We start from the raw sequence: 15,091 nt of genomic DNA on the forward strand, positions 1-15,091 counted from the left end.
CCTCGGATCCAGGAGGAACAATGCGGTTTTCGTCCTGGCCGTGGAACACTGGACCAGCTCTATACCCTCCGCAGGGTGCTCAAGGGTTCATGGGAGTTTGCCCAACTAGTCCACATGTGTTTTGTGGACTTGGAGAAGACATTCGACCGTGTCCCTCGTGGCGTACTGTGGGGGGTGCTCCGGGAGTACGGGGTTGGAGGCCCTCTGTTAAGGGCCGTACGGTCCCTGTACTGCCGGAGCAGGAGCTTGGTTCGCATTGCCGGCAGTAAGCCAGACCTGTTCCCAGTGCATGTTGGACTCCGGCAGGGCTGCCCTTTGTCACCGGTTCTGTTCATTACTTTTATGGATAGAATTTCTAGGCGCAGCCACGGGCCAGAGGGGATCTGGTTCGGGAGCCAATGGATCTCATCTCTGCTTTTCGCGGATGATGTGGTCTTGTTGGCTCCTTCGAGCCGGGACCTCCAGCATGTCCTGGGGCGGTTTGCAGCCGAATGTGAAGCGGCTGGAATAAGAATCAGCACCTCCAAGTCCAAGGCCATGGTTCTCGACCGGAAAAAGGTGGCCTGCTCCCTCCAGGCGGGAGGAGAGTTCCTGCCTCAAGTGGAGGAGTTTAAGTATCTTGGGGTCTTGTTCACGAGTGAGGGAAGGATGGAGCGTGAGATTGACAGACGGATCGGTGCAGCGGCCGCAGTAATGCGGTCTTTGTATCGGTCTGTCGTGGTGAAGAGCGATTTACCAGTCAATCTACGTTCCGACCCTCACCTATGGCCATGAACTTTGGGTCATGACCGAAAGAATAAGATCCCGGATACAAGCGGCCGAAATGAGTTTCCTCCGCAGGGTGCCAGGGCGCTCCCTTAGAGATAGGGTGAAGAGCTCTGTCACCCGGGAGGAGCTCAGAGTAGAGCCGCTGCTCCTCCACATCGAGAGGAGCCAGCTGAGGTGGCTCGGGCATCTGTTTCGGATGCCCCCGGGACGCCTCCCTCGGGAGGTGTTCCTGGCATGTCCCTCCGGGAGGAGACCCCGAGGAAGACCCAGGACACGCTGGTGTGACTATGTCGCTCAGCTGGCCTGGGAACGCCTTGGGGTCCTCCCGGAAGAGCTGGAGGCAGTATCCGGGGAGAGGGAAGTCTGGGTGTCCCTGCTCAGGCAGCTGCCCCCGCGACCCGGCCCCGGATAAGCGGATGAAAATGATGGATGGATGGATGAATCTAAAAGCTGTGAGTGCAAAGTCTTGTGAGCACAACTCTTATTTCTATGACTACGAAGTCCTCACTGTGAACACGAATTCAAGTTTTTGGGTACGAGTAGAAAAGTGTTGAAATGACGTCACGTAGGTCACAGGCAGGTCACAGGAAAAGTAATCGAACTCCGATTACTCCAAACGCGCATGTGCCAAAGTCTTAGCTAACAGCAGTGGACCGGGTGGAGTGGAGATGCCAGCATAGGTGAAGCATCACAGGTAAAGTCAATAACGTGTATGTCCAGTATTTATTCATAAAATTGTACTATTTAAAATAATATGCAGTTCATGGACTTACAGACTTACTGCTTTAGCTTGCAAGCTAACGACATGTAGGTGACGCGTAATTAGTGCTACTATTACTAGCATTAGAAGTTGGCTTGTGCTAGTTAATTAGCACTGACCTGCAAAATGTGACATAATCAATTTGAGACATAATGTTGATCAAAATACGAATTTATCGATAAGTTGTGTCAATTTCTGTAAAACAGACAGTTGCTATAGACGCCGCTCTGATCAGAGGAGCACAGATGGAAAGAGGCTAAAAATGAACTATGCGGGACATTTGCCTTATGGTTCATTTTTGCGCTAATTAAACAGCTTCAGAGTAATAGTGCTGATTAAATTGACTTGTAAATTGTTACATGGAGAATGGAGCCTCCGACCCGGTGTCCCAGCTCTCGTCTCTGCAGCACCGCGACACAAACGCGCCCTGTAACCCGTAATCTCTTGTTTATGACAGATACGACCACACAATATACACGTCCATATACAATCCATCTATCCACTGATTGATTACCCGCTGGCTTCCTTGTAGACAAATGCACATGACCGAGAGGACGGTTAGCAAAGAGGAACAGAAACCAGACTTATATGATGGACAGATTTATGTCAATTTAGCTTGCAAGCTAAAGCAGTAAGTCTGTAAATCCATGAACTGTATATTATTTGAAATGGTACCATTTTATGAAATAAATATTGGATATGTACATTAATGACTTTACCTGTGATGCTTCACCTGAGCTGGCAGCTCCACCCACAGTGCCGGCCCTGAGTAATCTGGTGCCCTAGGCAAGATCATAGCCATCAATTTCACAATCAGTGTTCATACACTCACACAGAAACTGCATGTATGTATTCAAGATTTTATTTATTTTAAATATCCCACCAAATAAAAACCGACGAAAGAAACAAGTGATAAGAATACAATATAAATAAGGCACTGTGCAAACATATTATCTCTCAGCCTCAGTGTGCCATCTCTCTCTTATCTATTGTCAGCCACTTTGCAAAACGACCTCCAACTCCTCCTTGTTGCCATGTGGGTATTGTGCTCCTGGCTTTCCTCATGAACCTTCAACAAGTGGCTTACATTTTACTAGTCCTTTAGTCCTTCCTTATTAAGTCTGTATTTTTTTGGAGAAAACATTTAGCAGCAGAAGCAGTGCAAGCTATCATTTCTGTTTGAGTACATCAGCCAGCTTCTTTTGATTTTTTCAGCATTGACTAAGACTCTGTTACAAAAGTCATGTTGACACTCTCCCATCTTTGTTTTTGGAAAATGTGTAACTGCTTTTTATTTGAACTGGTCCTCTGTGAACTAGTCAGAAGAGATGTCCAGTCAGCCTCTAGTCCTGATGCTGTGTCACTTTAAAACTGCATCTGAAGAGAGAAGAGAAGTATATGTGACCACTGCATGTTACATTTTAATAAAAAAACAAAAACAAAAACAGATGCTTTATGGGTGCTATACATAAGACTAATAATGAACATGTGATGAGATTCATTCAGTTTATTGTCATTGCAATACAATTAAGTCTAAACAGAGTACAAGTGCAGTGTATATCTATATCTATATCTATATCTATATCTATATCTACATATTCATTCTCCTATGAATGATATGGGAAAGCTAAGATGTGGAGTATTAACAGTAATACACTTTAACACTGATGTAAACTTTAACAAACATAAACTAAACTATGACACAATAAACCAAAAGCTTACATCTACACTGTTACAAAGGGGATGGAAAACTACTAGCATTTTAACTGACATACTAGCAGTAAAGACACCTGTAAAATAAAACCTGAACAGGTCTAGCGTTAACTTTCCAAATGTCCCTGATGAATTTAAGGTGGAGTAACATTAACACACGTCGACTCAGCTATTTATTGATTATTAAACAATGCTGCTATCGTCCAAAGTAAGCTAGCAAGCTAACAACAATGGTAACTACGATCATTAAACTATTAATTTACTTTCTCTTCATCATATTGACGTTACTGTACCTCTATCTTCTTCACGTCTTCCTCTTCTTTCCTTCTTTTCCTTCACTGGGTGCCGGATGGTTTGTCTTTTGGACCTTGTGGTTCCGCTACAGTTTCAGTAAATCTCCCTCTTGGTGCTGGGGTCTCGGTCCGGTCAGATTCCAGCAGCTCGCCTCTTGACCCGCCCCCCTCACAGAGGACAGGTACAATGCACCGTTTGGAGTGATCGAGGTTCGTTTACTTTTCCTGTGACCTGCCTGTGACCTACGTGACTTCATTTCAACACTTTTCTACTCGTACCCAAAAACTTGAATTCGTGTTCACAGTGAGGACTTCGTAGTCGTATAAATTAGAGTTGTGCTCACAAGACTTTGTACTCACAGCTTTTAGATTCATACTCACATAAAAACAATCCTAACCCAGACAATTTCTCAGACTTGTGTATATGACAGTAGAATTTTGTGTACAACATTTTTATTTGCACACAAAAGTTTAACATTACGAATACGAATGTTAGAATCATGGACACGTCTTATTGACAGCGATCTTACTCCATACAAGGAAAGGATCAACACAGCAGAGTTCAATAAGACATGAAGCTGAATGATTTCAGTCTGTGGATTATGAATTCATTTTGACAGATAACAAACTTTACTGTCGGGAACATCAGACTGAAAACTCTTTGGAGGATCTCCACTTGTTTTGTGGAGCTCAGACATCTGAAGCTTCATATTATTCTCAGCTGAACTTCATAAAGTATTTTTACACAGAACAAGGACGGTGAATTTTGCCCTCCATCATCACTCTGAGAACATGAAGACCATCAGGACAACTGGTCAGACTGGATTTAATGAGGACAAACATCAACAGAGAGCAACATGACAACAACTTACTGTCTGTCTGAGGAATGTTCTTGTTTGAAATGAATGATCGCATTCTTTGAACGGTCACTCTTGAAGGACACACAGCTGGGCTCAGGTCCAGGTCCAGGTCCAGGTCCAGGTTCAGGTCCAGGTCCAGGTTCAGGTCCAGGTCCAGGTCCAGGTCCAGGTCCAGGTTCAGGTCCAGGTCCAGGTCCAGGTTCATGTCCAGGTTCAGGTCCAGTGGTTTTAGAGGGAGGGTCTCCCTCCTCTCTGTCCTCACACTGATTCATGCTGCTCATCTCACACACACTTTCATCTGGAGAGGAAACACAAATCATTCATCTGCACATCAACTGAAATCAGCCTTTGGGTCAGAAACACTCTTGAAGGACAAAATGTCTGAAAGTTGACTTCCTCTTCTAACATTTAAACTCAGAGCACATTATTCCAGAACTCACTGGCTCTATTAATACATATTTCACTAAATGGCTGCTACAGGACATCAAACCAAAACTAAATCATGTCATTAAATCTCTTTGTATTCTGTTTTTTTTTTTACTGGTCTCTACTAATAAAGTCGCTCACAGCAGTGACGTGAAATCTGGAGACAAATGTGAAAATGTCTTTTGACAGAAAAGAGACAGCGGACTGATCCAGGACCTGTCTTCACAGATCTGCAGGAAGGAAAGTGATGTCATCAGTCTGAGTTTTATTTCAAAATAAAAAACCTCTGTCACACGGTAACACCAGTGACTCCAGAGGACGATCTCTCATTATATGTTTTATAATATTTACTTTGAATTTTATTTATCTAATTTCAGTGTAAACATTATCACATTTTAAACGGTGTAAAAACAGTCAATTTCCTTCTGTATATGACTGTGGAGACTTTCTGTGGAGCTTGGAGTTTTAAATAACTGATTAAAAACAAATACTGACAAGTTGATTTAACCAAGAGGCAGAAATTGTTCTAATAACCTGTTGTGTTATTATACAATATGAAAGTCTCAGGTGTGTTCAGGTGGGTTTTGTCTGTAGATGCTATGACGTCTCTCACTGACGTCATGTCTCCTGTCAGAACATCAGCTGCTGGACTTGGATCAGTCCACTAGATGACGTCATGACGCTGTGGTGGAGTCAACACACGTTTCTCTGATATCTTTTAATCTAAAAGAGTCAATCTGGTCATCTGTTGTTTATTTAAAACCTTTATCTGCAAAGTAGGGGAGACTGGGGATGGTTGTAACAAAGGGATAGTTGTAACACTCTCAGTTTGACCAATCAGAAACGAGCTGTGGTGATGTCATCAATACAGTCCATGCACACTGACAAATTGACCTCACTGGTGAAGCCTCATGTCTCTGAGTTGAAAACTGTCTGTTCTGGAGCCAAAAAACTATTTTTCAGGTAAGAAAGTAAAAATTTCCATCACAACTATTTTTTGCATAGTGTCCATTGTGTTGTAGATACAGTTGTTTCACTAACATAAGCTCAAGTAGTAGTTTCTCTAGTTTAATTTGATGTGTTGCATTTGTGCTAGCTTTGAAGCTAAATGCTAAAAATGGTTAGCTTTTTAATGGCTGCCTGGCATGGGGATGGTTGTAACTGCACCCCAGGCAAGGACAACTACATTTGCCACAACTGCCTACCTAATTAAACATATTTGCCTTAGGCAGTTTGCTATCCTCTGCACCTTAAAAACACACTGTTCAAAATAGGCAGTTCAACTATTCAAATGCCTTTTACTACTTACTAAGTGTTTAGTGCAGCTTTGCACCCCACTGTTCAAAAGTGGTTTGTTCCACAGAAATTCAATTGTTCAAATACTTTTTCACATTAACGTGTTTCAGGCTACAAAACACACAAACAACAGACACCAGTTTATACTTTATTATTCTTTATTTTATTTATTTTATGTTATATATATGTATTTATTTTATTGTATTTATTTTTATTGTATTTAACTTGTACTTTTTATTTATTTTGTATCGTTATTTTTGTATTCTGACAAGTTTATGGTTCCTTCTTTATTATTCATTAAAGTTCTTGCATACATTTTAAGTGTAGATCTTTTTTTAAGTATAATAGTTTAATTGTTACATCCATCCTCAAGTAGTGTTACAATTCACCCCGGTATTGGGGTAGGTTGTAACAACATACCTCTTTGTGTTTGACATTAATTTACAAAATCTGTGATGGTGTAGTAGAAGTCCAAGTGTATGTCATTCACAGCAGACAAATATGGGTACCACATGTCAAAATTTGAGATCTCTAGCACCAACAACCACTGAGTTACACTTGCTCAAACAAAAACTGTTACTATCATCCCCGGTCTCCCCTAAAAATTAGAATCTCTTCCTCTGAGAAGTAATCAGGAGCAGAAATACTCAAGTAACGTAACGGGCACTTTAAGTACTAACACTGAGAGCCGACGTGTTCCTGCTGACTGTTGCTCAGTGATGAAGTTATATGTGTATTAATTAAATAAACCTTCAGACTCCTGGATGTCCTCTTACTGCCTCCTCATCAGTCCTGGACTGTAAATACAACCACAGATTATTCACCGACACCAACAGCTGCTCTCCAGCCGCGTTTAGTGCGTCACACAGCGGGAAAATGGAAGATGTGTATCCGGGCGCTCCGACTTTAAACTTGTAAGTTTGGAGAAATAAACAACCGAGCTTCACTTTTTGTGCTGTTTCCGGTGTAACAATGAAAAGAAGAGCTTGTGTTAGCGAGTCGAACATGTCAGATTCATTACATTACCTTCAGCTGGAGGTTCAGTCGGCCAATACAGAGAAATGAAACTAAATTTTGAGGAAGAAACACCATGAGAGGCGTGTGACTCACTGGGAGTCACATGCCGAATTTACAAAAGAAGGCCCAGATATTGAAGAATCAGTCACAAACAGCTTCACAGAGTTTATAAAGTGTCTCTTAACTCAAAAACTCACTAAATGGAGAGATTTCATAAGGGAGTCTGGGGGTTGTCTCTCCCTCTTTGCCTCCTGGCTGTTGATGTGACTTGTAATATGTTGGTGTTCGTGCTTGTCCTCTGCTGTAGTAAAAAAAAAAAAAAACCCTTCTCAGATTGTTGTAAATGATTGTTAACAACCACAGGAAGCATCTAAAATGTGTCGGGACAATCTAACGAGGTTCTGGAGGTCCACATCTCAAATCAACAGACTACATGTCAGTTCATGTGTTCTGGTTCCTTTTAATAAAGCATGAAAACAATATTAATTATTTGCAGTTTCACCTGGACACATATTATAAAATTTCTAAAAATACAGAAATTCATTTAATGACTAATTGTAGTAAAAGTACTCAGTTACTTTCCACCAGCGCACTGACAGAGACAACATGATGATGATACAAGTAGAATTTTATATTCAGCTACTTTAGCAGAGGAGAAACATTTCAGTGATCATGTGTCGTGTTTTCAATCATCTCATCTGATCTGATCTCATGTGTGCTGATCCAATAACAAATCAATACATTCATACGTGTTGAAGAAACAGGTTTGCTGAAGTTGTGCTGTTGTACTGACTACTTTAACTGTGTGGCAGCTCTTTATTTACTGCAGCAAAGGATTGTGTTTTTTTTATTAGAGTTTTGATTCGTCCACCAGGCTGACTCGACTGCAGTCCTCCAGTAAGACACCTGCTCCCCTCTAATAATTTAATTAAAATATTGTTCAGCAGAAAGGATTACTGATTGTCTTTTCCCTCTCAGTCCCCTCCCCCGGACAGCTGCAGAACAGAGTCCAGAGCGTCGGAAACTTCACCTCCTTGTCACGTCAAACGTTAAAGGCCACCGCCTACGTCAGCCCCACAATCAAGTGCTCGGCCTCCATGCCGACCCCCACCAGCCTCAGTCTCCGAACGGTGGCGGTGGCGGCGGCCCTGCTGGGGGTAACAGCGGGGTGGGCAGCGGGATCCCAATGCTCAGTAAAACCACCTGGTGGAGGAGGGACGCCCACATCGACCCCGGCCACGCCCCGCAGCGGTCTGCCCCGCCCCGCCTCCTTTGTTGGCACCCCAATCTCCACCCCTCGCAGCAAGGTGGCCCAACCAAAACGAAGGTGACACATTTGCTTTTACAAAATGTGTCTTTTGATAGTAACATCAGCTCTTATTTAGCAGCCTGTGTGGGTTAGTTCCATCCAGAGTTTTGGCCACTAAACTTATATCTTGGTTTCTTCAGTTTACAGACTCCTCCAAAGAGCTTGTCCACCCTCAGTGCCCTTCGTGACAGCACCTGGAGAGACGGCTGCTACTGATGAGACCCGGATGCAGTAGTGCAGTGGCTGACCCGCTGGCTGGGGTAACTCATTACGCCTCAACGTAGGGCTGGGCGATATGGCCTCAAATCAATATCACGATATATTGAGCAACTCACCTTGATAACGATAAATGAACGATAAGTAACCCCCCCCCCCGCACCTAAAAAAAAAGGGGAAAAAAATCCTGTGTATTTACAGAAATGCCACTTTAAAGGACTGTAAAACTATTGTAGTTAAGATTTATATTATTTATTTAGTAGTTAAGAACAACTGATAAGCACACGATTGAACAGCTGAAAAGCACAGATTACTTGAAATGACAACAACTGAACAAGTTTAAAAGTATAAAATATACAGTCCCTTATAAACAAATTCTAAACTTCTCGCTTCTCGCTTTTTTTATTTCTTCAAATTGAATCACGTTGTTGTACTGCAGGTGGCGGAAGAGGTTGGATGTAAATAAATAAACATTTTGAGGACTTCAGAATCAGAATCTAAGACATGAGACAAAATAGTAGAGAAGTTGACATTGCTGCTTAATAATATGTTAACCTCTTGAGCATTAGAGAACTTATTTTACCATTATTTTCTTTATCATTATATATTTTTGATAGACACCGAATCTGTTTCAGAAGTCAGTGGGTCACATGACATGGAAGCTAATGAGAAAAAAAAAATCAAGATTTTTGCATATTAATATTCATATAAAATAGAGGCAGCACTAAAGTACAATAAACATAGCTGTGTCTCATTCGTCCAGTTTACTAATACAATTTGCTGCTGGAGTCACTGGGCCCCATGTCATGGAAGACATTGAAAGAACTGCAATTATTTTGTATTAACATATTTATGCTAAGTAATTTGATGACAGTCACTGAATCAGTTTCCAGCGATTCAGTGCCATGTTCTGGGAGGTGAGCTGACCGTCCTCCTGCTGCTCACACTGGGTGAACCTCAGTAAAGTCGCGGCTGGACCCGAATAGAGCTAAGAATCAAGCCCGACCCGAGCCCGTGCACGTTGTGTCCGAGCCCGGACCGACCCATTGAATGTAATTATGAGCCCGAGACCGATTTAAACCCGACAACTGTTTAATACATGGGCTGTTATAACTGACGTTCTGTACTACAATTGCGAGTTGTTTGAACTACAGAAATCTTAATGAATAACGCAACAAGTGCCGCACTGAATGTACTCAACAGAGCGACCCTCACGGATGTGCTTTCTTCTTGCGTCTCGGGACTGACGTCACGTACGCGAGAAGTCACGTTTTCCAGCATGAGGACACTCACGTGTCAGACCACGCAGAGAGACAAATGCAAACAACAATGGAGGGAGGAGAGAGATGCGCGTTTTGTAGCTGGAAATACAGTCATTATTTTGAGTGAATAAAAACACAAAACACAAATGTTTGATCAATGGACCGGCCCGGCCGAAGACAGTGGCCTGTTGCAGCCTTTGAACGCAGCATCATTACACAAACTGTCCACTACTCACAGCGAGAGTGGGTTCACTTGATTACTAACCTGGCATAGCTGGTGTTGCATCAGCGGGCGGAGTTTGCCATCAAATTAATGTAAAATAACCACATCGGTATATGCCGGGGTAGATTAATCAAGTGGACCTAACATGTCCCCTGTCCCCAGTGGATGTTATGCCTATGACACCGAATATACCGACATGGCCAAAATGACGTAGGTTATCGTCGGAAATGTCGGTATCGGTAAATTTTCGGTTTATCGCCCTGGCCTACCTCAACATTTTGAATGGGGGGTTTTGACCAAAAAGTAAACTGTTAACTTCACCTTAAATCTGAGATCCTGCATAGAATAGCTCAAACAGCGGAGGTGGTCTTCACTCGTCGTCAATCCGATTCTATGCAGAATTTCTTCGGGGAAGGCGGGTTGTCGTTTATTTTTTCTTCTGGATTTGAGTGAGTTTGGTCCGTGCCAAGGGGGAGTCGCTCCCTGTTGCTCTTGTGCAATAAAACCACTGTCTTTAGGCTACCAGTGATACTAACCTGCTGAACAGGGCTGCCAGTTTTTATGATACGAGTCTTCACAATACTGTATTTATTTATTTATATATTTATTATTTTGAATAAACTGTTTTTGACTAATCAGGTGTTTTTTCCCTTCTGGCAACAAGCGCCAACAATGCTGCTAAAAAACATGTAATCAGTCCCTGTTCGTTTTTGGGCACATTTGGTCTAATTTTTACAAGACGTTAAAGTATGTATTCGTGTACAAATCTTAACTATTAAGTGTGCATACATTATAAATATATATTGATGCAATATTATTGAATTTTAAATGTGAATCTTGACCAAAAGGAAAATGTTTGAATGTGTTTACAAAATTGTCTCACCACAGACTTTGTGCATATTAACACTTTAAAATTGACCTATAAAGGGATCTGTTCTTGTTGCACTTTGTATACACTGATATTTTTACGTTCTGTTTACTGATGTTTGCACTGCTTTTACTTTGTATCTTCTGGATTTATGGGGGAAAAACAATGTTAATTAAGTGTTTTTTTGGGGGGGGGAGATTTCACAGTTGTACACGGCATAATGTAGCACCCTCTGTTTGTAATATTTGACTTGTGTTTTTCACATTTCACAAAATCCCGACACTTTTGTTACTGTGATGGACTGAATGAGTGGAACATTTTGATAAAACACACTGAATTAAAGATGATTTTGTTCCTCACTGCTTTGTGTTAAAACTGGATTTATATAATCTAATCGGTATGCAACAAGAGAGGTAGGTTGTTGATGCATTTCAATGTTGCCATCTAGTGGTAGAATTTCAGACAGCTTACTGTGGGTTTAATACAAATGACTGCAAAGTATTCCCCCAGAAAGACTGCATGAATAATACATAACTTAAATCTGAACCCAGTGATTTGTAAAGAGCCCCGCTTATGTGAAATATGGAGGACAAAAGCAGACTTTTCATGATTCAGTTTAATGTATAAAAATACATACTGAAAAATGACCACATAAATAGGGAATAACTAATAACTGGTTTGTTTTGTAAACTTTATCACCAATAAAAACTTTTTTTTGTTTTTTAAAGTAACCAAAAAAAATAAAAATTCTTGTATACTTTTTCCAGATCCACACCAAAAGTTAATTGGTTCGATTGAGGACCAAAACCGATCCTCTAGCAAAGTTTCATAAAAATCCGTTAAGTAGTTTTTGTGTAATCCTGGTAACAAACCAACAAAAATATGGGCACAGACAAAAAACAGAACTTCTTAGGCAGAGATAGTAAATATTTTGATTTGAAAAATGACCAGGTGTCATTTTTACACAGTAATGTGTTGTGAAATAAAGATTACAAAGTTTTTTGTTTTTTAATCAATGTAGTTATTAATGTATTTATTGAGACAAAAGTCAAAAATCGCAATGTTGAAGTAAGTGAGAAAACAACTACTGGATGTGTCACTTTATCAAGATCCACACCAAAAGTTAATTGGTTCAATCGTGGGCCAAAACTCATCCTCCAGCCAAGTTTCATGTAAATCTGTTTAACAGTTTTTGTGTAATCTTGGTGACAAACCAACAAAACAAAAAACACAGAAGCTCTGATGCTTTTTTCGCTCCTGCAAAGACTTTTTGGACAACAAATTATCACTTGGCTGTGACATCAGAATTTAATGTGGAGTTTCTGAACAAAAGTATACAAAATTTAGTATCACAAAGGTTGTTGTGATAGTCGAGCTTCGGCTGCTGAAAGTTTCACCAGATTGATTTATGTGAGGACGTGTTCGGGCTGGGAGCAAAGAACCACTAGAAGCAGAATTTGAGATCGACGGCTGAAATGATGTTTTCATGCTTGTAAATGTTTGTTACACTGCTGCCTTCAGACTGTGAGGTTGTGGGATTGATCCTCTGATAATCTTTATGTTGTAAAAACCAAATTATTGCTCTCCTGCACATTTAGTTATGTTATATATACCGTGAACTGAGTTTATTGTGTAGTGAAATAGCTCAATAAGATGAGATGCTGCTCTTCTTCTGAGGTTGAGGGATCAAATCCTGGCTGGTCCATCAGGGTGTTTTGAGCTTTAAAGCATTTTATGGGCCTTTTTGAGAGGACAAATCGGTAAAATCTTCAGCTTCACCAGGGCTTGAACCCCCAACCTCAGATCTTCTGCTCAGTCTTCTTACTCACTAAACTATTTGCTCTGATATAATTTACCTTCATTAGGGATTTTCACTTCTCCTTTTTGACAACAGACGCCAAAGTCGAAGGTTTCAGTTAGGATCAAACCCACATCATGAAAAACTGCAATGAATTCCCAAATATCCTGAGCTTCTTGATCAGCGAGCCTTCTAAACTGTTTCTTGGAGGTTTCACGTATTTTTCTCTGAGTTCAGCTTCAAAGTGTTGAATCTCACATCCTCAGCACTTCTCATCCGATGCTCACCTTTCTGAAACAGGTGTGCATCAAATCTGAAATGCTGAGGATGTGAGATTCTATTCTCAACACCTGAGGTTCAGGGATCAATCCCCAGCTCACCTGTGGGGCTGTTTTCACTTTTAAAGCATTTTAAGGCCTTTTTTGATGAACACCTTGTAAAAATTTCAATATTCAATGGGGATTGAATCCACAACCTTTGGACCTTCTGCTCAGTCTTCTTACTAACTGAGCTACTTGCCCTGACATAATTCAGCTTCATTAGGAGTTTTCACTTCTTCTTTTTGGTATCCTGAACAACTTGATTACTGAGTCTTCTGATCTGTTCCTTGAAGGTTTTGAGTCTTTTTCTCTGTGTTCAGCTTCAAAATTATGAATCTCACATCCTCAGCACTTCTGATCTGATGCTCACCTGTTTCTAAAAGGTTTCCACCTTTTAAAATTTGGATAGTCTCAGGGTTGTCTTTTTGTTGAAAGTCAACCCTAAGACTATACAATCTTTGATGATGCTCAGCTGTTTCTGAAAGGTGGAAACCTTTTGGTGGACAGCAGCATTCAAAACTGACAGTGTGTTTATTGTGTTTGTGTTATTGATCCTGGAGAAACGTAATCTCATTTTTGTTGCACTACTTTTGTTGGTACAACTAAATGACAATAAAGCTTTTAAAGATTTTTTTTTCTTCAACCTACAGCCTCAGGACTGCTGACCAGGCCTTTATCAGCCTGAGCTACTAGATCTGATTGATAGTCTTTGTTTCTTTTGAACATCAATCAAGAATTGAACCAAGAACTTCCAACCGCCTTTGAGTTTCAGCTTTTTAGTCCGAATATTATAATAATTGCACCCAAACCAGCGACCTCAAGACTATTGATCAGGCTTCTATCAGCCTGAGCTACTAGATCTGACTGATGCTCTTTGTTCTTTCACATTTCACTCTTTCCTCAACACTCAAAAAAATCAATCAAGTCTTCAACCCACAACCTCAAAACTTCCAACCCTGCTTTCAACCTGCTGAACTAACAGAATGCAACAACCAAAGAGTCTCTCAGAGGTTTTCACTCCCTCTTCTGAGCAGCAGATTCATAAAGACTCAGGCCCTGTTGTTTTTACTCTCCTCTGTCACCAGGTGCTGCTCAATCTGCTGAAACAATCTGGTTCATGAATAATTATTGATTACTGATCCCTCAGTCTGGCGTGCGTACCTGCTCAGGTGAGTAATGTCACGACTTGGTGTTGGTTGACGTGATGCTACTTCAGGTTTGTACACATCTGGGAGCTGCTGTTGGGTTGTGGATCACATATGTTGGGATGTTGGTCCACTGAGTCACTATTCAATGATAGCTATGGTTGACTGTCACTTATGATGTACTTATGGTGCTAAAGAACTGTTCGAATCCTCAAACTCAACCACAGGAGGTATAAGGACCGCCCAGCGCTCAGATACTTGTTCTGACATCTCATCTCGTCCTTTTAGAAACAGGTTGATTTAAAACTTTGTCACATCCTCACACTTCAATAAAAGTTTAGTTGCTGATGGTTCATTGTCCCATAATCCCCTGCTTCCATCCCAGGTCCTTCAGGAGGGAGAAGAGGTTGAATCTGTAACCTGTGTCACTACAAGCCAGGAACAGACCCACCGCACTACCAATCCCCCGGGCAATGGAAGTTCTTCTCTGGGCGCTTTTCATTCCATACATAAGAATCAAACCCAAACTCAATCAAGATTCAAAACCATGACCTCAGACTTTTCTCACAGCTGTTTATTTTCATGGATGAGATTCAAATCCAACAAACGTCCTGAAAATACAGCTGGACTTCAACAGCCACAAAACACTGAGAGAAACACAATGATTGTCATTAAAATGTGTTTTCTTCTCATATAATAATCACACAGAAATGAACAGATGTTGTGCAGTTTATCACGTCACTATGGACATAATTACATGTGTTAACCAACGCCATCAAACTTTTGGTTTCATCATTAGAAACACATCAAACAAGTC

At 41.1% G+C, this 15,091-nt stretch overlaps 1 protein-coding gene across 1 annotated transcript; it reads left to right on the forward strand.

The window, feature by feature from the left end:
• The first annotated feature begins 1,887 nt into the window (after positions 1 to 1,887).
• On the forward strand, positions 1,888 to 8,681 carry LOC115578040 (SLAIN motif-containing protein 1-like). Its single transcript, XM_030410897.1, has 4 exons — positions 1,888 to 1,964; positions 8,008 to 8,030; positions 8,112 to 8,460; positions 8,583 to 8,681. Exons 1-4 carry the CDS (start codon positions 1,888 to 1,890, stop codon positions 8,656 to 8,658), a joined length of 525 nt encoding a protein of 174 aa, XP_030266757.1. The 3' UTR covers positions 8,659 to 8,681.
• The last annotated feature ends 6,410 nt before the right edge of the window (positions 8,682 to 15,091 follow it).

Source organism: Sparus aurata, unplaced genomic scaffold (assembly GCF_900880675.1).
Source record: "Sparus aurata unplaced genomic scaffold, fSpaAur1.1, whole genome shotgun sequence".
NCBI lineage: Eukaryota > Metazoa > Chordata > Actinopteri > Spariformes > Sparidae > Sparus > Sparus aurata.